Source organism: Zeugodacus cucurbitae, chromosome 6, assembly GCF_028554725.1.
Source record: "Zeugodacus cucurbitae isolate PBARC_wt_2022May chromosome 6, idZeuCucr1.2, whole genome shotgun sequence".
NCBI classification, from domain to species: Eukaryota; Metazoa; Arthropoda; class Insecta; order Diptera; family Tephritidae; genus Zeugodacus; species Zeugodacus cucurbitae.
In genome coordinates this window covers 72,115,040-72,139,744 of record NC_071671.1, presented here as the reverse complement: position 1 = coordinate 72,139,744, position 24,705 = coordinate 72,115,040, and the positions used below count along the sequence as shown (strand labels likewise).

General features: G+C 33.0%; 3 protein-coding genes across 11 annotated transcripts; 1 reads left to right on the top strand and 2 right to left on the bottom strand.

The window, feature by feature from the left end:
- Positions 1-9,079, bottom strand: LOC105221341 (receptor expression-enhancing protein 5). Of its 4 annotated transcripts, none has more exons than XM_054234731.1 (4): positions 9,028-9,079; positions 1,150-1,382; positions 530-629; positions 1-332 (listed from the first exon to the last, which is right to left on the bottom strand). In XM_054234731.1, exons 1-4 carry the CDS (start codon positions 9,062-9,064, stop codon positions 259-261), a joined length of 444 nt encoding a protein of 147 aa, XP_054090706.1. In that variant the 5' UTR covers positions 9,065-9,079; the 3' UTR covers positions 1-258. The 4 variants fall into 4 exon arrangements, with proteins under 4 accessions (XP_054090706.1, XP_054090705.1, XP_011196531.1 ...); XM_054234730.1 differs by lacking the exon at positions 9,028-9,079 and adding an exon at positions 3,123-3,391; XM_011198229.3 differs by lacking the exon at positions 9,028-9,079 and adding an exon at positions 2,357-2,818.
- LOC105221342 (nose resistant to fluoxetine protein 6) lies at positions 8,323-14,084 on the bottom strand. 3 transcript variants are annotated; one of them, XM_054234728.1, is made up of 13 exons: positions 12,609-14,084; positions 12,225-12,529; positions 11,997-12,162; positions 11,781-11,927; positions 11,244-11,625; positions 11,014-11,179; positions 10,839-10,918; positions 10,607-10,720; positions 10,193-10,533; positions 9,982-10,124; positions 9,018-9,925; positions 8,831-8,954; positions 8,323-8,608 (listed from the first exon to the last, which is right to left on the bottom strand). In XM_054234728.1, exons 1-11 carry the CDS (start codon positions 12,685-12,687, stop codon positions 9,752-9,754), a joined length of 2,097 nt encoding a protein of 698 aa, XP_054090703.1. In that variant the 5' UTR covers positions 12,688-14,084; the 3' UTR covers positions 8,323-8,608; positions 8,831-8,954; positions 9,018-9,751. The 3 variants fall into 3 exon arrangements, with proteins under 3 accessions (XP_054090703.1, XP_011196535.3, XP_054090704.1); XM_011198233.3 differs by having other exon boundaries at positions 9,028-9,925; XM_054234729.1 differs by having other exon boundaries at positions 8,831-8,951; positions 9,028-9,925.
- LOC105221343 (vigilin) lies at positions 13,482-23,586 on the top strand. 4 transcript variants are annotated; one of them, XM_011198235.3, is made up of 7 exons: positions 13,482-13,563; positions 14,674-14,750; positions 17,595-17,675; positions 17,749-17,984; positions 18,063-19,916; positions 19,990-21,342; positions 21,458-23,586. In XM_011198235.3, exons 3-7 carry the CDS (start codon positions 17,645-17,647, stop codon positions 21,821-21,823), a joined length of 3,840 nt encoding a protein of 1,279 aa, XP_011196537.1. In that variant the 5' UTR covers positions 13,482-13,563; positions 14,674-14,750; positions 17,595-17,644; the 3' UTR covers positions 21,824-23,586. The 4 variants fall into 4 exon arrangements, with proteins under 4 accessions (XP_011196537.1, XP_011196536.1, XP_028893467.1 ...); XM_011198234.3 differs by having other exon boundaries at positions 17,746-17,984; XM_029037634.2 differs by having other exon boundaries at positions 13,492-13,563; positions 14,671-14,750; positions 17,746-17,984.
- Positions 23,587-24,705: the final 1,119 nt, after the last annotated feature.

The window sequence follows — 24,705 nt, the reverse complement described above, 5'->3', positions numbered from 1 at the left end:
TAAAAATTTGATTTGTGATTTATTTTAATTAAAAGATGTGGACTCAGAAACTCCGCGACGCCATATATGAGGAAATGTTACTAAGTGTACTTGGACTTTGTTCATTGCAGTTTCTGTCTTTGTTTCATACATTTTCCTGATGTTTCTATCTTCAAGCTGTAGTTCAATATTTATTTTCTATTCCGTTTGTTTACGTTTTTATGATACGCAAGCAATCACATCAAGTAAAAAGTAATGCTGCGAATTGCTTTTAAAAATTTATTCTTGCTTGGTGATACTATGAATAGAGTCCTTTGCCTTTGCAGCCACTTTATCGATAAATTCATCAGCAGCTGAAAACGAAAAATATGTTTATTCTTATACTTTAATTAAAACATATACAACACTTTTGCTTTAGCAATAATATTAACTAAAACTTTGTTAGTCATTCAGATGATTTATGAAATTATAAATTAATGCTATTTCCTCTTAAAAATAATGTCATGATATTACAGTATTAAAGACAATTAAGTATTAATTAAAGTTTTACCTCGGTGGTGCTTCAGAAAATATGGACGTACGACGCTGTGATAGATAACGAAGGAACCATTCCTTTCGATTGGCAGCATACACCAAATCAAGAATGCGCACTAAAACATAAAAAAAAAACAAATAGTTAGATTATAATTAAATCATGTTAAAAAATTAACATTATAAATAGATCGAGGCAGTCCCTCTCCTGTATTATGTTGAACGCAACACAACTTCCCATTTTATTTGCGTCACTGTATGTATACACATACATATACATATGTATGCAAATATATATGTTATTTTGTGATTGCTATAATTTTAACTATTTTTTAGGGGATTTTTGTGCATTTTACCTTAAAACTTTATAAAACAAGCAATCGTCAATTCAACAAACAATTAAGTGTATAACATAGAACCATACATATGAGTATATCAAATAGATGAGATAAAAAATTTCATGAATATTGTTATTTGTAGCCAGAAGAAACAGAAAATGTTACGTCTCCTGATTTGTGCAGTAATTTTAACTGACATTTTAACTTAAGGGAGATGTTTCAAAGTGCTTCATATACTTAGGGCTGAATAAATTGCAACACTTTTTTAAACAAATATTTATGGCTTAAATATGCAACTCACCTTAAGCAACCAGTAAAAAGGTATGACAGATGTAAGGAAGCCAGAGAAGTATTCAATCAATGACAATAAGGCATAAGTCACCCAGTAAATTAACCATCTGGTATCGTCCAATTTTGTACTCGACTCTATGGCATGTATGGAGATATAAGCAGGATAGGCCACGCCAATTGTATTGCACAGCAGCTGAGCACCATAACCAAAAATCAAGTACAACGCACAGAATGCAGCAGCGCCTGAAATATTTTTTTAGAAAGAACATTAGCTAGAACTCACTCACTATGTACATATGTATATTCAGACATATATAGTAAATAAACCTATTTTTGCTTTTATTAACCAATTGTCATAGTTGTATGCTCGTGATATATTTGCAACAGCTTTTCTTGTAACGGCTCGAACATGTTTCTTAGTGTTAGCTGACGGGTAGCGACAAATTAATTTTATTAGTTTCTTATATTCTTAAGAATCGTAACAATATGATTCTATTGGCACGAACTGCGGAAAGCGTCTAGTCAACTAAATATTTCGTATATAATATTTTCTGTAAAAATTCTTATGTGAAGATGAAAAGTCAATGAGCTAAAATATAAAGGTTCAGTTGTACTGTATCACCGCTAATTAAAAGATCTTGTCTGATTTGCCACGTAAATACATAAATTATATGTGCCCTAACAGCCGCAAGTCGATAAAATATAGCGTGCTATGAGCAAATGAACTTAAACGCTTTTGAAAAGAGAGAGAACAAAGGTAATCTTCACTTTACCTAGACAATTGCTTTGTTCATACTCTCGACGGATGAGAAAGAAACTGAATTATACTTATTTTTATTTAAAGATACATATATATGGACAAAGATTAACGATTCGAAAAAAGGTTTTATCTAGTATCTTTGATTTCTTCCTTTGATTACTCACTTACTTCCATCATAAAGTACAACGAATATTGAGAAACTAGGCCTGTTCAAGTAAACAAAAATCAGAAATGGACAATCACATACATATTATTTTCTTTTACACTATACACTATATGACACACTTTTGAATTTGTTAAGTATAGTAGTACTTTGTAAACGCTAATAGAATTTCAACATGTAAAAAAAAATCAGTATGAAAACAGTTTGCTATTCAGAAGAAATCCATTCAAATCATTGATAAACAATTATAATAAATAAAAAAAATCTTGTTTGGTGCACAATTTATATACAAACCAATCCCATATTTAACAACGGGCTCGCTGAGAGCCTTTATACGTTTTTCACGTTTTCGCCAATTTATGAAGTATTCCCAAATCCACATGTTGAATATGTTAATGCAAAGCCTATCTTTAGCTCTGCATTTATATTTGCAATAAGTTCAAATAGGTAGGATTGTTTTGTGTTAGAAACACCGAAAACAAACCTTTTGGTGGTGACGAATACTTAATTTACAAAAGAACATAAAGTTTGTACCACAGATTAATTGTGTCGAGAAATATCTTTTATCACTGCGACGTCAGTCGTCTGTAGTGTTTTCGGTTCTACGAGCACACACTATATACATATGTATGCATTTGCGTAAAAGTCACTGATACTTGTTTAAACAATTAAACATAAACGAATATAAGCTCTTTTTAAATAACTTAATATTAAAGTTTTTAACAAGAAATAGGAGAATGGAGAAACTGGAGAAATGTTACTACTTTATCTCTGGTTACTATTATGAGTAATTCTGTTTTAAAGTGCAAAAGTCAAATATTCGACGTAAAAGAAAAATGTGAACAAAAAGAATGGAATAAATGGAATTCCTAATATCAAACCCTTCATGTGCTTGATAATTTCTAAATGTGCACTTAATTTATACTTGTATCCCAAAAAAGTGCATAATAAGAGTACTATTTTTAGTAAATGTATTACTGCCTACGTTGACAATATGACGTCGTCATAATCATCGTGTTGTCAACCAGGCGGCTAAACAAGTCAGCTATATCTCACTCACCCAAAAATAAATATAATCTTGGAACGTTTGTTTTTGACTCTACAAACTCAAATGCTTGTGTCCATGGTTTGCTCCGGTCATTCAGTGCTTCTTCAACCGATTTTCGGTATTTTTCTGCTATTTCCTGAGCCTTTTGTGCCATCTTTAACTATGAAAAATTTTGTTGTTTTAATTTTTCAATATAGTTTTCGCAGTCACTATTCTACTGCTTCTTATCCGCCAGAGACAGAGAATGTCAATTATAGAGAAGGTTCATGGTGTGCCGATTGTCACACTGGTCCGCTTTTCGAAGGGGTACTCGTTTCTATAAGCGTGTTTCACCACATGTAGCTATAAGCGTGTTTCACCACAGTTTAACATTAGAGGGCTCAAAAATAACAGATTTGAGCGTTTTCATGTTTAAATGAGAAAAATTGTGTTAATTTCAATGTTAAATGAGAAAAATTGTTAAAAAATGTTAATAAATGTACGCTTAAAGATTCGCTTATATACAATGCGCGAACGACTTTGCATTTAGTATGTATATATGTAATTTATGGATATTTTGTTTATATTTGATATTAAAGTACATGCGTACTTATGTAATAATTGACTTAAATAATGATTTATTCTATAAAACCTTTGAAATATATAATAAACTAAAAATATTACATATAATATGTAAATGTAACATAAATGCCCATATATGTATATGTATATTTAATTACTTTGGTCATGAATAATTTCTATAATATCTCAAAATCATGAATATCCGCGCATTTGTAATCATGTGTGCATGTAAACAAATGTCAAAGAATCATTCTGATTGTGTAGATATGCCAATTTGTCAACCTTCAATATATATATGTAAATATGTGCACTCATGGCTTTATATAAAATCTTCGTTGCCACGGTCAACCAATGGCCGAAGATTATGGTTTTTTGTTTTCATGTCATAGAGTTGTAATGATTGTGGAGCGTACGCAGGCAAAAAGGCCCAGATGCCCAACATACTATGTCGTTAATTTTTATGCCTTGTTTCTTACAAAGATCAATAGTAATTATTTAAAATGTGTCTTAATATATTGGTAGAATATTAAAATGTATTTAATTGTGTAGATACATCATTAATACTTCAATATTTGTCAACGCATATTAAGCGCAATTATTATTACGGCGGGATAACATGAAACGGCCCTGTGAAGCTCGATATGTCGAAAAATTGATGGCCGCCTGCGCGATGCCAAAGCGACGCAACATTGCGTTGTTGGTAGAAAATCGGCTTGTCGTAAATATGTATGAATAAGTATGGGCATGCAAACATATCGACATAAATTTTTGTGAGCCACAGAATTTTTGCTGAAAAATATTTTAAATCGACTCAAGGGCTATGTTGCCATTTTTATCCTTTTTTAGATTTTGCGGCGTTGCAACTTTTCCTTTTGCAGGGAACATTAGAAAAATCTTCAATTTATGATTTTTGTCATCGTCGCGAAAAGGCGTTTGTCGGCATGGCATGCGCGGGGAGATGTGTATGGCTCTGCTTTTATGAATGAAGCAACTTTGCCAAATGAATGTGCGCCTGCGTTCATGAATGAAAATGTTTTTGTTGTGTTTACTACAATATTTGGCAGCGTCGATTGGCTGCCATATTGACTTGTGATGCTGCTTATGCGTTTGAGGCGCTTGTTGTTTTTGTAGAACAATGCTTTTGATTTTTTGTGGTGGTTGACAAACTTACGTGCACGCATATGCAAATGTAAGTTTGTGTGTTTGACATGCAAACATATGTATGTATATGCATACAGAGCAATGCGTGCACATGTGACATGACCTTCACTGATAAGTGATAATGAGACAATTCGAATTTTTGAAGACATATCTGCATATATATGTACAAACGTAAATGCTTATATGTATATAGATATACATACATATGTATATGCAAGTTTAAGTTATGAAATTTGTTGTTTATTTTAGTAATATAGGAAATGTATTTAGTATAAAAATATTTTTATAAAAATAAATAAAAATATCTATGAAAGTTAATTATTGTATAACATTATATACACGTATGCAGCTTAATTTGGTTTTTACTACAAATATGGCTCTGAAAACGCATAAGTCATTTTCAATTGTGGATGCATTCATATATAAGAATCATATCAGCTCATATGATTGCATATAAATGTATCAACACATAAGCCAAATAGCTAACATTCCGCTTTAAAAGAAATGTGAACTTCTGAGCATAATTTTCAATTAATACTCAGTTCTGTTAAGAGGCACTGTTAATATTTCTCCTTCCGAACCGGCCGTGGTGAAACACGCTTATAGAATCTTGATAGGTTTTGACAATTCACACGCTTGTCCGCAATTGGACCTTCTCTATATTATACGTTCTCTGCCAGAGAGTACGATGCTTCCAATTTTCCAAAATCTAATTTTTCGTCTTTTTTGACGTTTTGCTTTCGCACAGTTTCTATTGATGTTAGCAACAGAGAATGTCAATTATAGAGAAGGTTCATGGTGTGCCGATTGTCACACTGGTCCGCTTTTCGAAGGGGTACTCGTTTCTATAAGCGTGTTTCACCACATGTAGCTATAAGCGTGTTTCACCACAGTTTAACATTAGAGGGCTCAAAAATAACAGATTTGAGCGTTTTCATGTTTAAATGAGAAAAATTGTGTTAATTTCAATGTTAAATGAGAAAAATTGTTAAAAAATGTTAATAAATGTACGCTTAAAGATTCGCTTATATACAATGCGCGAACGACTTTGCATTTAGTATGTATATATGTAATTTATGGATATTTTGTTTATATTTGATATTAAAGTACATGCGTACTTATGTAATAATTGACTTAAATAATGATTTATTCTATAAAACCTTTGAAATATATAATAAACTAAAAATATTACATATAATATGTAAATGTAACATAAATGCCCATATATGTATATGTATATTTAATTACTTTGGTCATGAATAATTTCTATAATATCTCAAAATCATGAATATCCGCGCATTTGTAATCATGTGTGCATGTAAACAAATGTCAAAGAATCATTCTGATTGTGTAGATATGCCAATTTGTCAACCTTCAATATATATATGTAAATATGTGCACTCATGGCTTTATATAAAATCTTCGTTGCCACGGTCAACCAATGGCCGAAGATTATGGTTTTTTGTTTTCATGTCATAGAGTTGTAATGATTGTGGAGCGTACGCAGGCAAAAAGGCCCAGATGCCCAACATACTATGTCGTTAATTTTTATGCCTTGTTTCTTACAAAGATCAATAGTAATTATTTAAAATGTGTCTTAATATATTGGTAGAATATTAAAATGTATTTAATTGTGTAGATACATCATTAATACTTCAATATTTGTCAACGCATATTAAGCGCAATTATTATTACGGCGGGATAACATGAAACGGCCCTGTGAAGCTCGATATGTCGAAAAATTGATGGCCGCCTGCGCGATGCCAAAGCGACGCAACATTGCGTTGTTGGTAGAAAATCGGCTTGTCGTAAATATGTATGAATAAGTATGGGCATGCAAACATATCGACATAAATTTTTGTGAGCCACAGAATTTTTGCTGAAAAATATTTTAAATCGACTCAAGGGCTATGTTGCCATTTTTATCCTTTTTTAGATTTTGCGGCGTTGCAACTTTTCCTTTTGCAGGGAACATTAGAAAAATCTTCAATTTATGATTTTTGTCATCGTCGCGAAAAGGCGTTTGTCGGCATGGCATGCGCGGGGAGATGTGTATGGCTCTGCTTTTATGAATGAAGCAACTTTGCCAAATGAATGTGCGCCTGCGTTCATGAATGAAAATGTTTTTGTTGTGTTTACTACAATATTTGGCAGCGTCGATTGGCTGCCATATTGACTTGTGATGCTGCTTATGCGTTTGAGGCGCTTGTTGTTTTTGTAGAACAATGCTTTTGATTTTTTGTGGTGGTTGACAAACTTACGTGCACGCATATGCAAATGTAAGTTTGTGTGTTTGACATGCAAACATATGTATGTATATGCATACAGAGCAATGCGTGCACATGTGACATGACCTTCACTGATAAGTGATAATGAGACAATTCGAATTTTTGAAGACATATCTGCATATATATGTACAAACGTAAATGCTTATATGTATATAGATATACATACATATGTATATGCAAGTTTAAGTTATGAAATTTGTTGTTTATTTTAGTAATATAGGAAATGTATTTAGTATAAAAATATTTTTATAAAAATAAATAAAAATATCTATGAAAGTTAATTATTGTATAACATTATATACACGTATGCAGCTTAATTTGGTTTTTACTACAAATATGGCTCTGAAAACGCATAAGTCATTTTCAATTGTGGATGCATTCATATATAAGAATCATATCAGCTCATATGATTGCATATAAATGTATCAACACATAAGCCAAATAGCTAACATTCCGCTTTAAAAGAAATGTGAACTTCTGAGCATAATTTTCAATTAATACTCAGTTCTGTTAAGAGGCACTGTTAATATTTCTCCTTCCGAACCGGCCGTGGTGAAACACGCTTATAGAATCTTGATAGGTTTTGACAATTCACACGCTTGTCCGCAATTGGACCTTCTCTATATTATACGTTCTCTGTTAGCAAATGAAACGCCAATAGTGATGTTGAAATTATTATGATTGGTCTGCTTGAAAGTAAAATGGAATACCAATTTTGATTGAATGTCAAATTTTTTTTATAATAAACTTATGTTTTTTATATAACATTTAATTAATTATTTAAAATTTATGAGAATGGTCTATTGCTGATTCGGAGAAAATATATTCTACATTTTCAAAAGTCAGGTATTCTAAACCGACAGTCATTGGTGGTGCATTGTGCAAGTTCTTGATTTTTAATTCTTTACTATCCTTCAAGCATCAGGAAGTGTGATAGACATTCTCCAGAATCATATATACATAAGTATACATAGGACCGATTTCACGATAGCTTACAAAGAGAGTAATTTATCTAATTGTGATTTTATCTATTATCTGGTTTTATGAACATAAAATACTATAACACCATAAAATACAATGTATCATTAATTTAATTATTAATTTTATATTTTGAAAAATTTATCCATACGAGAAGTTAGTGGGAATTTCTCAGCTCGTTATCTATGAGCGCTACCGTCACTTAAAAAAATGTACATGCTATCGCCGCTTGCGTCAATGCTACCCAGTTTTGTTTTATTCATTTAAACCATTCACAACGGTTACAAGGACATTTTTTTGCAAAAAAGTCATTTTTTTTTAATGTTTCTAACTTAACAATAAATTATAATTGTTCAAGAAAACATAAGTGGTAAAAAAATTTTGATTTAAAATTTAAGTATTTCTCCACCAAAGAAAGTAGCGAATGTGGCAGAGAACCCGTTTGTTTGAACATCTGGATAGTTTGTTCGATTGGCTTCTCTCCAACGCTTAGCAAATCCGAAAGTTTCCCTGTTTGAACACAATATAAATAGTTAAATATATCTATCTATATCATTATAATCTCACAATCAGAAAACGAATATATTAACTTATGATTTCTTTGAAAACATAAACTCTAAAGTGGAGATGTGGGTCAATAGCAATGAATTTTATTTAAATTTATTGATATGCTCTTGAAATGAGTTCCTCAGTTAAAGGGAATTCGACTTCTTAAGATTAAAGTTCTCATACCTCAAATGACGAAAAGACATGCCTATCCGATTGACTATACTCTTTGAAAAACCTTAATATTTTATTGTAATTAGTCACAGCCTAATAACACAAGTTGATATGAAGTTCACAAAGAAGTTTACTTCTAGAAGAGAACAAAAAGGGTTTTACAAATCATCCTTTAATTTTATAATACATATGAACACACATTTACTTACAAATGTTTACATTCTCTGCCCACTTCTTTTCGGACATTTTGGTGTGAATATATATATAATATATTATTCAATCCAAGAATGATGAACAAATGTAGTACTGATTTCTCTTTTGTTGACATTCTAACATTCACAGTTGCATTCGTGTTGGTAATATTTATGCTGAAACTACATAATATGTGTGTCGTATTTGTTTTACACATTTTAGACCAGTTTTATCATAGTGAATGGCTGAAACCATAAATTGCTGTTAAAAACTAAAATACATTTTTTTATTGATTATAACTTGAAATAAAAAATAATTATTTATAGAAAACGTAGGCATGAACGCCGTTCCAAACTGAGGGTCACCCTTAAATGTTTTATTGCACCGGTTTGTTTGAATTACTGGTATGGTTTTTTGATTGGCTTGACATTTTAAACATTTTTGTAAGGTTTTATATTTTTAATCAGTTTCTATCTATAATAGTTAATTTATTACAAGAATAGAAAATTATTTAATTTGAGTAGGTTGAAGGAAGTACATTGAATCTAAACTAATTAGGCAATAATTGATGTTGATAATAAGGAATTCGGAACGCTTTACATTTACGTACTTAAAAAACTATTGTTTTTTTATTGTAGTTCTATCATTGATTTCACAAGAAAGCGACTTATTCTTTAGTAAATTTGTATCAAATAGACATACATGTATAATATATGTATATATATAACATCGTATTAATTTCTACGTAACGACCACTTGGTTTAAGTCGTGAACATCCCTCTTGCTTTGCTTCCTTTCGTCTTTGTAATAAGGTAATAAATATTTAATAATAGATGCAATTGGGTATTCAAGAAATAATGCAAAAACAAAGGCTACGATTTGTGTCATTACAAACGCAACTATAATCTGGCAGATCTGTAACAAATATATTGAAACTATATTTGATTCTATAATTGAGATAATACGATTACCAGATAAAAACGATTAATATAAATTGGTTGTCTATAAAAACCTCCAATTAGGCGTAGAACAACCAGGTGCCAAAGAAATGCTTGATATGATAACTTGGACAAAATCCGGAGAAATGGTAAACTGCAAAACTCGTATGCGATCCCTAAAATATACATATATTATTGTCAAATTTTGTAAGTGTACATATGTTTGTATGTGTGCGCTACTCACATCCCAATTTCAAGCACATGCCTAGTATTGCTGTGCAGCATATTAGAGCCCACATATTCCGATATAAATTTGCAAATAAAGCTATCCAGATGGAGGGCTCGTGAATTTCAAACGACATAACAAACGCACCGGCAAAAAGTAAACCAAAAGCGATGGGAAATATTAGCCACCAACTTAGTTCATATTTGAGTAAACCACAGTATTGCTTAGATTTGTTTCGAAATTTCAAGTAAAATTCAGCAGAAATGATGCCAAAGAAGTAACCGCCAATATTTGTATAGAAGGGTGTATATGCTTTAAAAAAAGTTTCTGCATTACGAAAAAACATATAACGGTAGTTCCTACAAATGAAAATTACAAATAATCTCATGATTATAAATCAATAATTAAATATAAACTTTTTGAAACACTTACTCTGGATTAGTATGGTATATTGGCTTAAGTTTCAAAAAGTATGTAATAAATCCGGTTACCGAAAACGATAACACTAAAAGAATGGAATATATAATTAAACGCAGTTTTGGAAATCTGAAAAAGAGCCAAGGTGATACATATAAATAATTACATATATACATATACTCGTGTGTATGTAAGTTTATATGCCCAATATGTTTGTGTTTGAACTAATATTATGAAATTGACTTACTTGTTTATAATGATTAATATTATAAGAAATAATTCAAAAAGTTGCATATCGGCAGCAAGGTACCATGTCTGATGTGAGCACTAAGTACGTTGTAAATAAATTACACATAAATAGATAAGTAAAAATAATAATATAATAATTTGAGGCAAAAGTACGAAAGTATTAACATACATACACTCTCTTTCAGAAGATAATTATTCACAAAAAGTAGGTTCTGCCACCACAACTCGCGGCAAAATACTCGTTCCGCTTCTACATAATGCCTCCAGAATGGCCCATTTTGTAATCGCACCAGTATGGTTGAATTGAAAAGAACCAACATTATAAGAGACGGTAGAAGCCTTAGCAAAATGTGTTTGAGAATTAAAATAAACATGTTAACCAGATATAAGTTGACAAAATTACCTTAAATATCGGTGAAAGAATATTTTAAAATATGTGATAATACAATCCACAATGCTAGTATTGGTTGTAACAAAATTTCTTTCGTTGAAATTTACATAAAGTAAAAAACCGCTCATAACAAAAAATATTTGAATTATTGCTGCACCATTTTCAATGATAGCCGTTTCAGGTCGATAAAAAAAAGTTTCATAAAATTCCGGATTTTCAACTTGTATAGCCATGAAAAGTATCAGGGAATGTGCAAATAACACCAAAAATACTCCAATTACTCGTAGGCCATCGAAAAACCGTAGGTCCTTTGATGTTTGTCTTTGACTTTCTAACAAATCATGAATTTGATAAAAGTTGCGACAGATTGAATATGAAACCCATAGTTGCTGTTCTGAAATGTAGTACATAAAATAATGGTTACCCTGTTCAAACCCTATTTCAAGCCCAAGCACACATATTAACATACATATATTTAAATATTTTCAATGTTTCTCCACACCTTCGGTTCCACTTTGGTTCTTTTCCTACATAGATAGAAATTATTACCTGCACTTTCAAGTGGAACTTTATAAAATCCGTTATTTTGACTGCTTAAAGTTTGTTTCGTCTTTAAACGATAGTCATATATAGTAGAAAAGATCGAGGTCAAAGCTATGATGGCAAGAATTACATAAACGGCAACATCTAAGGAATCTGAAATTACAAATACAGGTTTTTTTATTTTTGGAGTACTCGCAATTATGATCCAAATAATAGATTTACCATATTCCAAGGACACATTCGCTTCTTCGCAATATTCGATGCTTGTACGCAATCCTAATCCAAAATTTTTGTGAAAATCGTAATTAATACAATGACTAACTAGTTCACCATACAAAATACGATTGTCCGTTTCTCGTTTATGAACGTTAAAATAATATTCAATCAGCTGAAACCAATTTTGAGGTTAACTGTATCTCTACATATAATACATATGTTGTTAGAACCAACCTCAGTATCGTGAATAGTGTTATTTTTGCCTACTTTCTGCTGAGAAAATTTTACCCCAGTTTGTAATAATTGTTTGCAACGTTCTAAGCAAACTCCAAAAAATAGTCGATCATGTCTGAAATGATGCCTGTTGTCTGCCGAGAACTTTGCGATTTCGTTCCACAGACTTGAAGTTTCGTCTTCTACTATTTCAGCATAAACAACACAATAAGTGCCTCTAATATTGGATATCGCATTGTCAGATTGGAGACAATGATCATAATCATCAAACTGATAAAGAGAGGGCATTTTCCTGTAAATACTCACTAAACAGTAAAGTACGATAAATGTAAATAAAGTTAATCATTTATACAGATTTACTGTACATTTCGAAATATAACTTACTGTTGAATTGTCCAATTACAATAAATAATTTGGCCGTTATGAAAATATTCACAAGTACGAATAAATTAAAATTATTCATCCTACTTACAATTGCTTCTTGCTAGATTGTGCAAAATATTATAAGCTACTAATTCGAATACTTGAAAAACATGAAGTGGAATTATATATGTCTTTGAAAAATATAGTTTTTGCATGTGTTACGCCTCAATAGTTACTACTATGCAATAATATATGACGTTCAATTTTAGATCAATACTGCATGCGAAGATTTACTTTGGTCCCTAGACACGAACGGATTGTGCTTTATCTTTATTTAATTGTTGTAGTTGAAATAACAATGAGGCGGATATAATAGTTGCCTCTGATTGGCCATTTCTCTGGTCAATATTTAAATTGCCATCGCCGTTTTCGTCAATGCTACCAAGTTTTGTTTTACATTGTTGTTAAGTAAAATAATAAAAGGCAGAGGGTGCAAAAAGATAATGCCTTTGGACAGATTAAAGTCTGTTAGTCAGCTAGTTAAAATCATAGGTGAACTACCAGAGAACAGTATCAGAGATTTCTGTTAAAGTTTCTAAGTGTCACTTATGGACAAATTGACAAAACTACCCTAAATTCTTGTGAACGTCGTTCATATTGCTAATGAACTCAAATGTGAGTGTTGGCTTCTTGCTAATTCTTTTATTGTATTTTGTTTTTGTTTAAGCGTAGCCTTGAAATTATAATTTTCATGAATCTTAATTGCCGTTCGTTAGGCGTCCTGCTATTGATTATAAATTTATTTCGCAACCAGTGGTCGTCGTCGGGTTAATGAATGAAATTTGTAGAGTTTCTTTATTGTACTTCCTGTTCATAAATGCAACCCTGCGTACGAAAAGAATGTGAAAGAAATCTAGAAAGTCAAAAATTAACACGACATCACTACATCATTTAACACTTGGTCGTCTAAGAATCGGTACGTTCAACCATATTAAGCGGTGTGCGAATGAAATTTAGGGTATAATAAAGTAAAACTTTTAGGATAAAACATTTACGGAGAGAATTATGTACTTTATAAAATATTTAGTGCTAAAGTGTGTGGTAGTGGTAGAATAAGGTTGTGAATAAAGTGAGATAATTTGCTTGAATGACATGAAGGAAACTAAAATGAGAAATTGAGGCCGCCCTCGCTGCAGCGACAGTGTCTCACTGCGATATGCCAGCAAGTCAATTGCAATAGTATTGTGACGTCGGCAGCGCATTCGCGTTGGCGTATATGCCGACAGTAGCGGAGTGTGGGCTAACACAAATACAAATGCAAACAAAAATGGTAGTCTAAGAAAACGTGTGAAATGGACAAACGGAATAGGGAAAAATATAGTTAAATATAGTGGAAACGAGGAATATATATTCTTGGTCCCCATATATTTAATAAGATTGTGGATATTTTGAAAAATTATCAGTGATTTGCAGGAAAGAAGACGGAACATTTCAGAAAATAATGGCAACACTGATGTTTCGTACGTGGAAGTTTTGTCGGCTTTGGATGTGTAGACAGCGTATGTCGCTGTATTTTTGACTCAGTTTCCGTCAGCGTCGACGCTAGCGTCAAGTGTCAACGATGCTGTGGAAAACACGTTTTTCCTTTTATACTTTATGTTCCAAAATGCATTGACAGTCAAGCAAAATAAATCTTACTTCTTCGGTGCAGTAGATAATCACTTCATTAAAATTTTGAAGACGACCAGTTATAGCTCATTTCTTTGAAATTTATAAAAATGCCACGCGACAATCCATTAGGATAAAAAACAGATAAAGTGAGCCATGTTATTTATATATTAGTAACCAAAGGCAATTTATGGCCATACATATGTATTATGAATAATGAGGTTAATTTAGTTTAAACATTGATAAACATTTTGCATCTATACACTTTAGATTGTGATACCGCAAAGGACAATTGTTGCTGTGTTCAATATTCGTCTTAATTTACATCTATTATTTGTAGGGAACTATGAAGAAATATTATTTATAAATAAGTTCTAAGTACTTAAACATACACATACCTTTAATTTATTTTCAGTAGAGGACAACCCAAGTTAACAAACTGGATTTTACAGCAGAAGCAGTTAAATAGACCGGATTTTTGGAACTTACAGTACAGTAAGTTTTAAAATATTATTGTTAACAATTTACATGTGTTTACCAAAGTAATTTTTTTATTCAATATAATTTGGTTATGTTAAATTGAGCCTTTAAGTAAAATTATGGAGTTCAAAGGTTACAAAAAAATCTAGAATAGTATGTTTTAATGGTGAAAGTACATAGGAATGTGGTCTCAATAATTTTTGTTTTTCTTCTATGTATTTGAAGACATGGGTATGTGATCAATATAGGTACATACATTTGCACTTATCATCAGAAGGTAGATTAGACCGATTTATTTCTTTATTTAATTTAAATGTTAAGCCTATTCGACTTTTAAATGCTTACATGATCTGTAATACCAAACACACACGATATATTTAATTTCCACAGACTTAAAATACAAATTATGGTCCGTTTATCCGGAAGCAACTCATATTTCTTCAGTTTTATTTCTACAGATATTTTTTGAAACGCAATAGTTATAATAAATTGAATTTCCTAATAAATTATTCAAAATTTAAAACAAAACTTATAAAATCATGTAGTGGTTAGCACTTTAATGTGCTTCTAAATGATTGCTTTTTAAGTGTCGTTATTTTATAAATAACATATTTAATAAACAATATATATTAAAATATTATTTTTCTATCTACTTTGAAGCAATTCTAAACTAACACAATTTAATTGAAAGCAAAGAGCTTGGTGATAAGGTTAAAATATGAAAGCAATAAGACCGATATGAGCAGCACGAAAAAGTAAATTATTATTGCGTGCATAAAGAATGTGGGGGAAAAGAAAAACACTACACGCGCTATCACTGACTGACTTGCGGCATACTTTGCTTCTCACAGTCGCTGTCGTGATCGTTTCGATCAGAAGTTTCCAAATTCGTAAAATTGTGTTAAATAGCGCTGACACGTCGACAAAATGTGTTTTCGGTGCTGCTAGCGCCATGTTGCCGATGGTGTTGGTAAAGGTGAATGCGATGCATACGAACTCAAGAGCTGTCTTGAAGCCATTGTATTTTATACACAAACGGAATTTGTGTTTTTCAATTGACTAAAATGTGTATACAATGTCTTTACATACACCACAAGTTCAACCTGAATTTCTAGTGGTATTTGAAACTAAATCCATTAGCTAAAACTAAAAAAGTGAAAATCACGCAGAAGTAAGAGTTGATAAGTTTAAACAATAAATTAAGACAATATTTTTTTTATTAATATATTGATAGAGTTAGTAATTGTTTTAGTGATACGCCTTGAAGAATTTACAAAAAGAAAAAATCTTAGTTTTACCTGTTGTCTACTAAAGATAACTATTTAAAATAGTCAAAGAGTCCATCATCGCGATCTATGTTAACTTCAATACATACATATACCGGATTGGCTAATGCGGTGCGGCGCGGCACGACGCGGAACAGCACTGCTATTTTAGCTTAACGAAAACTTGGCTGGTGTCGTTACGATGATGACGACGGTAGATCCTATCCGGTTTTTCTCTATTTCTCCATTGCATTCTTTTGACACATTTTCGTACCAACTTGAAAATACAACAACAATGATTTAATTGTATTTCACCGCTGTTAGTTGTTCGACTGCTACTCTACAGTTGTATCATTCGTTTACGAATGCCTTCTTGTAGATTTGTAGACAGAAGAATGTAGACTAGGTAAGGTGATGGCGTTGGCTTTCATCATTTAAATACTGGTAATAAGATAGAAAAAGCAATATAAATAAAATAAAAGTATTAGATACAAGAAATCCCAGAATGACGATGGCCCCATTTTACGTTGATTGGTTAGTTGCTTGATATTTAGCGGTGTACAAGGTTGTTGGTTGAAGTTGAGTTAGTTCTTGCACATTGTTAAATCAGTAATGCAGTACACCCACCGCACGACAATTTTGCTAGTTTTGTTAGTGGAAGTCGGATCTTTTACCAGATTTCCAGATTGTTTTTTTGTTTTTATATGCATTGTTAACTGCTTAATTTTGTTGCCTTTTATATTCAATTTGTTTGACAAACATATATTTAAAAGTGTAGCGCTAGATTATGAAACCATATTATTACACTCGAAGTTTTCATATATTCACATTTTTCTCCGACATAAACACAATCCTACTTTTCACCGAATCCGTTGAGAGTTAGATTATGTATGAATAATTCAATACATTTTTTTTAGTGTACATCAGTTGAAGATCGCTTAGCAATTTAAAAAATATAAAAATTATTTCTTTTGATGTTTGTTAAATTATCACAATTCCTTTGTGGGATGTAAATTCACGTCAAAAATAATCTTGTCGACATTACTTTAATCGTATACGTTATTTTATGCATCGTCAAGTATATATGTATCTACATATTTCTCAGGCAATTATCTGATACAGCCTGTTATCAGTTGGGAAGTCGGGACCCTTAGTGTAATGATTGAGAGTATGCTAAGCAATTATTGGATGCAGTGCAATGTCGAAAAAATAAATATAATGTGCTTATCATTATTCATTAAAAATGGTCGCATAGATAGATTTTAACTTTTAACTAATTTTCAAAATTATAACGAACGCATTTAAAGTTTTATACACTTACAATGTTGGCTGATAAGATTAGATGATTAGATATCGAAAGTAGCATAACCAGATAACGAATATCTTTTAGTTTTTCAATTGCTGACTTTATCACTGGTTTAAGCTTAGAGAATCTAGAGTAAAATAATATAATTTAGAATTCAACTTTGAGCGATAAAATATTCCTATAGTCTTGTATTGCAGTAAAAATTTGCATACAATAAGTCTACTGTACAAACTCAATTGTGATTTGAAATTATAATAATTATATATAATTTAAATAACTTTTCTATAGTGGTACTGTAACGACTTGGAACGAAAAAGGACTCTTCTCTTTTTTAAGTAATGCAAGCAGCAGTGATGGAGGAATTAAACGGTACGTATTCAATTGAAAATAGTGTGTATTTTTTGGTTTTGGTATTAATATTTTCGTTATTTATATGCAGTAGAAACCGTTGAACAACCAATCACCAACAACCAACAAGAACTGGCCCAGCTCGAGCAGCCATCATCACCCACATCTGTCGCCACGCCGACAAGCACCAACAGCGGTAATACCAGCAATGCAACACCATCATTTAGTTATGATGACCTATTTCCGGCATTGCCAGCGAATACCGCCGCTCCACTTAGCAGTAATGCTGCTCCACCATGTGTGCGAGTGACCACCACGCAAAAAACTCAGGTTGGTATAATGAGAGAAAGAATGTTAATGAAAAAACATACTGAGACATAAATATGCTTACTCATTCTCATACAATAGGTGTTGCATGTTACTGGCGAGGACCGAAAAACCACTGAATCGGACAAATTCGGTGAAGGGGAATCAAGGCGTATCTGTCAGCAAATTTCAAAGGACACGGGGGCTCAAATTGAGATTGCTAGTGGCAAGAATCAATCTCTAACCTTCCTAATCAAGGGCAAACAAAGTGAAATCTTAGATGCGCGCCGTCGTATTCTAATGCATTTCTCTACGCAGGCTAGCAGACAGGTGTCAATACCGAAAGAGCATCATCGTGTTGTTCTTGGTAAGCGCGGTGAGCGTTTGCGTGAATTGGAGCGTGTAACCGCTACACGTATAAATATTCCCTCTCAAACGGAGGAGAGTGACGTGATTACAATTTTGGGTACTAAAGAGGGTATTGAAAAGGCCGAACAAGAGATCCGCCAATTGTCGGCTGAACAATATAAGAAGTGCTCAGATCGCACCTCGGTACCAAAAGTGTATCATCCGTTTATTGTGGGTCCTAACAATGAAAATCTCACCAAGTTAATGGAAGAGACCGGTGCGAAGATCAATGTGCCACCACAATCGGTGCAAAAGGATGAGATTGTTATTTCGGGTGAGAAGGACGCTGTAGCCAATGCTAAAGCAAAAGTGGAAGCCATTTATAAGGAAATGGAAAAGAAATGCTCCACTGTTAGCGTTGAAGTGGCTAAGTCACAACACCGGTACGTTATCGGTCCGAAAGGTTCAACGTTGGCGGATATTCTTCGCATCACTGGAGTTTCAGTTGAAATGCCCCCTACGGATTCTCCATTAGAAACAATAACATTACGTGGACCACAAGTGGCTTTGGGTAACGCGTTGACCGTTGTTTACCAAAAGGCAAATTCGGTGAAATCGATTGAAATCGAAGCACCCAATTGGACACACAAATATGTAATCGGTCGCAAAGGTGCCAATATGCGTCAGTTGGAAGAGGAATGCCCCAACGTGAATGTTTTTTGTCTGGATGATAAAATCAAACTAGAGGGCGATCCAGAACGTGTTGACCAGGCGACCACATATATCAATGACATTGTGCGTAATTACTTAGACCACTATACGTTTGTGGTGATGACCGTTAACCCATCCTACTACAAGCATATCATTGGCAAAGCTGGCGCAAATGTGAACCGTTTAAAGGACGAACTGAAAGTGAACATAAATATTGAGGAGCGTGAAGGTCAGAATAACATACGTATTGAGGGTCCCAAGGATGGTGTTCAACAAGCTCAGCTTGAATTACAAGAAAAAATCGACAAACTGGAAAATGAAAAGTCAAAGGATGTTATCATCGATCGCCGTTTACATCGTTCGATCATTGGTGCCAAGGGTGAGAAGATACGTGAAATCAAGGATCGTTATCGTCAAGTCACTATCACCATACCAAGTCCTCAAGAAAATACCGATATTGTTAAGCTACGTGGTCCTAAAGAGGATGTCGACAAGTGCCACAAAGATTTGCTGAAACTCGTTAAGGAAATTCAGGAATCTTCACACATCATTGAAGTACCCATCTTTAAACAGTTCCACAAGTTTGTCATTGGCAAGGGCGGCGCTAATATTAAGAAAATACGTGACGAAACTCAAACGAAAATCGATTTGCCAGCGGAGGGCGACACAAATGAAGTGATTGTTATCACAGGAAAGAAGGAAAATGTTCTCGAAGCCAAGGAACGTATTCAAAAGATCCAAAATGAGCTGTCCGATATCGTTACGGAAGAAGTCCAAATTGCGCCAAAATTCTATAATTCTATCATTGGAACAGGCGGTAAATTGATTTCAGCAATAATGGAGGAATGTGGCGGCGTTTCGATCAAGTTCCCCACCAGCGACTCGAAAAGTGATAAGGTAAGTTTCAGGTATAAGACGATACTGTTTCGATGTATTAATTGTTTTAATACTTATGTTTCCCAACAAAAAGGTTACTATTCGAGGCCCTAAAGACGATGTGGAAAAGGCCAAGGCACAATTGCTTGAGCTTGCCAACGAACGTCAACTAGCTTCATTCACCGCTGAAGTGCGTGCCAAACAGCAGCATCATAAATTCCTAATCGGTAAAAATGGCGCTTCCATACGCAAAATTCGTGATGCCACCGGTGCACGCATTATTTTCCCTTCTAATGAGGATGAAGATAAGGAGGTTATTATAATTATCGGCAAAGAGGATAGTGTGAAAGCTGCCAAAGAGCAATTGGAAGCCATTATTAAAGATATTGATCAAGTTACCGAAGGAGAGATTTCTGTGGATCCCAAGTACCATAAGCATTTTGTTGCAAAACGTGGAGAAATCTTACATCGCATATCCGAAGAGAATGGCGGTGTCATGATTTCATTCCCACGACCTGGTGTCGATTCGGACAAGGTTACATTGAAGGGTCCCAAGGATTGTATTGAGGCAGCGAAGCAACGCATTGCCGAAATAGCTGCCGACTTAGAGGCGCAGGTCACCATTGAGGTAGTCATTCCACAGCGACTACATCGCACCATAATGGGTGCGCGCGGCTTCAAAGTACAACAAGTGACATCCGAACATGATGTACAAATTAAATTCCCCGATCGCGATGCTACCAATCCCGTTGAGGGCTTGGTAAATGGCACCAACGGTAATGGTGAAGGAGGTGATGAAAATGCCGAACCTGTGCGCGAATGTGATATCATCCGCATAACGGGTCGCATCGAAAAATGTGAAGCTGCCAAGCAGGCTCTGATTGATTTAATACCGATTGTTAAGGAACTCGAGGTGCCCTACGACCTTCATCGCACAATCATCGGTCCCAAAGGTGCCAATGTTCGCCAATTTATGTCCACATATGATGTGCACATTGAATTGCCGCCCAGCGAAACAAAGTCTGATCTGATAAAACTTAGCGGTACACCGGCGCACGTAGAGGAAGCCAAGGCAGCTTTAGACAAAATGATTGAGGAATACGAAGCGGATCGTGCGGATCGTGAGCTCCGCTCTTACGAGTTGAAAATCGATGTTGATACCCAATATCATTCGAAATTAATTGGTCGACGTGGTGCTGTCATCAATAAGTTGCGCGCCGATCACGATGTTCAAATTTCGCTGCCAAAACGTACTGATCCCGACCCAAGGATTATTACAATTACCGGCTACAAAGCCAACACCGAGGCCGCGCGCGATGCCATTATGGAAATTGTAGGTGACTTACAGGATTTGTATCGTGAGGTCATCGAAGTGGATTCGCGCATACATTCGCACATAATTGGCCAACGCGGTCGCACCATTCGCAAGATTATTGAAGATTATAAGGTACGTACATTAATTGTTTCCATTATTTTTATTCCGTGTAGCCCGCCATTGTTGACTGAGCGAAGCATAATTAGATTTGAAGATTTTTTATGTTATCATATTTTTGAATTTGCAGGTTGACATCAAGTTTGCCTCTTCTGACGATGCTCAAACTAACCCCAATGGAGTAACAATTATCGGCAAAGAAGAGGATGTCGAAAATGCTAAAGAAGTTATCCTTAATATGGCTGAAGACTACACAAACGAGTACTTGGACAATTTGCCACCATCGCCACAACCTCAGACTGTGGCGGCCTTCCTACCTGGTGGCAATGAAAACGGTTTTGTCATGAAAGATGCACCGTGGGAAAAATCCAACGACAAGCAAGGCAAGAGCTCTGCTCCTAATACTCAGTCACAGGAAGACTTTCCAGATTTCGCAGCTGGAGGGCCTGTACCAGTGGCTACCCCCTTAACATCAGCATGGGGTCCGAAAAACTAAATGAGAAAGTAAAATCCAAACCGAAACTAGTAACAAAAAAATAAGTATATAAAAAGCCGACAAAAAAACAGTAAAATTGCAAACGCATCAAAACAAACTAAAAACATGAAAAGAAAAGCCAACGGTAAAAAGTCTTGAAGGATAAACATAAAACATCTAGAACATATTGGAGCACGTACACACACAAACACACACACACACACACACACACACACACATATATATATATATATATATGTATATATATATATATATATGTGTGTGTATGTGTGAGTGTTTAAACAAAGGTTGTCCATAGCGTTTTTGTTCTAAAATGAATTATATATTATAATTTTGCATATTCGTTCTAGAGTCTCTAGAAATGAAACACTAAATACTGATGTAGGAAACTACATGCCACATAAAAGACAGCAACGAAAACAACAAATGTATCAATGAGAATATTCAATATGCCTGATATTTGTAACTATGTGCAGATCAAAACCCATTTAATATGTGATGTGTACAACAATTTGTTGGCACATGTATATTTACAACAAATAACGATAGACAAAAGGTGATGTTTGAAAGTACTTGATTTGTATGTTCTTATCATCAGTTAATTTTGATTCGTATTCAATAGCTTATACAGTGAACGTGTTATCTCAATTAATACATATGTATGAGAATACTTGGTCGTAAATGTTTTATCATGGTTTAATTAATTTATTACGCCTGTTAGTCTACTGAGAGCTAACCACTGAAACGGACATTTTTACATTTATTTATTTTCTTTTTCGAAATGGGTTATATATGGGGTTGTCCTGTTTTTGTTTTTTCAATCGCCTTGTTATTGTACGTTTTCCATCCAAGACGCCAGCATGCCTATCAGCCGATGTTTGTGTTTTCACAAAAAATTACGTTAAACAGAAATCCCAAAACTAAAATTAAATTTTCAATTATTTCTCACACACAATTGTGTGTTCTTGTACGTAGTTATGCAAGCGTAATAATATATGTTGCAATTAAGTTAAGTTAAAAATTATGTATGTTCGGATATATGCATTCTTTGTCTTTTTTTTTACTACTTTTGATGTTTAAAAAAAGAATTTTAATGAGCTACCGCACATACAAATGAAAGGGTCTCTACTCTTTGGTAAAGTGAAAATTCCTACGCTATGCGGTTAAACGATTTTAGGGCAACGAAAATGTCTGCCGTCAAATGTCAAATGTTTTGTTTTATGTATATGTAGATATATATAGCAAAATATTAATGAACAGTCCAACGAGAGTGTAAAATTCTATCGATGACAAATGTATGTACGCGCAGGAATTAAAATGCAAATGATCTTGGCGCTTGCCAACGACCTTTGTATTTGTTTTTGAGTTGAAGGATTTATTCAACAGTATAAATATAGTTGATGGCAATATTTTTTCTTTCATTTTAAAGTTTTATGTGTTTTTGAGCAAAAGTAGTAGATTTTTTTATAATATATAAAGTATTTAATTAAACATCATTTATATAAATATACATATGTACGTGCATATATATTTTACCCAATAGTAATGTACTATAGTAAAACGATATACTCCTTTGAAAATGCGAAATCCCACGAAATTAAAAACTACGATTGCGGTTGCAGTACCAAATAAACATGACCTTTCTGAATCGTTTTAGTTGTGCGTACGTTTTTTGCCCTTTTTATGTATTTCTCTTTATAAGTCGAAACAAATTATTTTGTCGTTTGCAAACACGTGTTTAAAAAAAAAATAACTCTTAAAAACTCTGCATAAAAAGTGCATAAAAGCGAATCAAAAAACTTTATTCCTGTGCAATTTAAAGTCTTCATTTTTCGGCTTATAGTTTTACATTTTTTGCGATTTATTATGATTATGATTTTTCTAACGCAATTTACACAATTATATAAATAATGTTAGTTTATTTTTTTTTTTGCAAAACTGAGTTAAGGAGCAACAACGATTTTTTAATTGCATTGCAAACACAAATCAAACATATACAAACATGTTATACTACATACATACGTTGAACTCCTTAATACAAATAAATAAAATTTATAATATTCATTGAATATAAATAAAATTGGAAAACTTAGTTAAAATAAAACAAAAAAATATAAAATAAATTTTAATTTGTGTTTTATTTTTGGTTTCATATTTGTATATCTATGTAATTTATTATTATTTACAGTGGCTGTTTTGGACTCTTTGTTTTCATTAGTCCCCGATTTATTTGCAATGCACAGTTAATTGGAAAAATTAGAAAATTGAGATTTGATGGTGAAACCTGATGTATTTTTTATAAGCATATATACATACATGAGAAACTAATCCGTTACTTATCTAATACATTACTTTGCAAATTACGATAAATTAATAAATTATTTACACAAACAGATGTATGTACATATATTTAAAATACAGGCATATGCATATTAAACATACAATTTGTAAATATACATACATTAATATAAATATATATTTTCCTATATTCCAGGCAACACTGAATATAAATAGATAATAACAATTAAGTAAGATGATAACATTACTAACAAATGAAAATGCGTATACAGCGATTAGATTTAGAAGTATGTATGTATAACCAAACAGAAGATAGTGAAAGTTGCTTATCGAGATATTCTCTTTTCTTTTTTAGTTAATAATTTTTTAGGAGGAAATGTCTTAAGAACAAATGATGTATGTATGTATGCTAAAAATGACTGGTGTTTAAAACACTGAAATCTTTTGAGTCAACAACAACAAAGACAGCAAATGTCACTACTAATTATAAGAACATTAATTCATATGTTTATATATATGTACATCATTAATAGAAACAAACTTATACATATAGATTTAATACTTGGGAGTACTTAATTGATGAG

Bases quoted from the DNA above. Each gene is read 5' to 3' on its own strand.
- LOC105221341 (XM_054234730.1), bottom strand. From the start codon at position 3,264: ATGGCACAAAAGGCTCAGGAAATAGCAGAAAAATACCGAAAATCGGTT. The intron at 1,383-3,122 runs GTGAGTGAGATA...AAAATATTTCAG, and splicing joins AAGATTATATTTATTTTTGG to GCGCTGCTGCATTCTGTGCG. The intron at 630-1,149 runs GTGAGTTGCATA...TTTATGTTTTAG, and splicing joins CTTTTTACTGGTTGCTTAAG to TGCGCATTCTTGATTTGGTG.
- LOC105221342 (XM_054234728.1), bottom strand. From the start codon at position 12,687: ATGAATAATTTTAATTTATTCGTACTTGTGAATATTTTCATAACGGCC. The intron at 11,180-11,243 runs GTAATTTTGTCA...CATTTTGCTAAG, and splicing joins TTCTTTCACCGATATTTAAG to GCTTCTACCGTCTCTTATAA. The intron at 10,534-10,606 runs GTAAGTGTTTCA...TTTCATTTGTAG, and splicing joins ATATACCATACTAATCCAGA to GAACTACCGTTATATGTTTT.
- LOC105221343 (XM_011198234.3), top strand. From the start codon at position 17,645: ATGCAAGCAGCAGTGATGGAGGAATTAAACG. The intron at 17,676-17,745 runs GTACGTATTCAA...ATTTATATGCAG, and splicing joins AGTGATGGAGGAATTAAACG to TAGAAACCGTTGAACAACCA. The intron at 19,917-19,989 runs GTAAGTTTCAGG...CCCAACAAAAAG, and splicing joins GCGACTCGAAAAGTGATAAG to GTTACTATTCGAGGCCCTAA.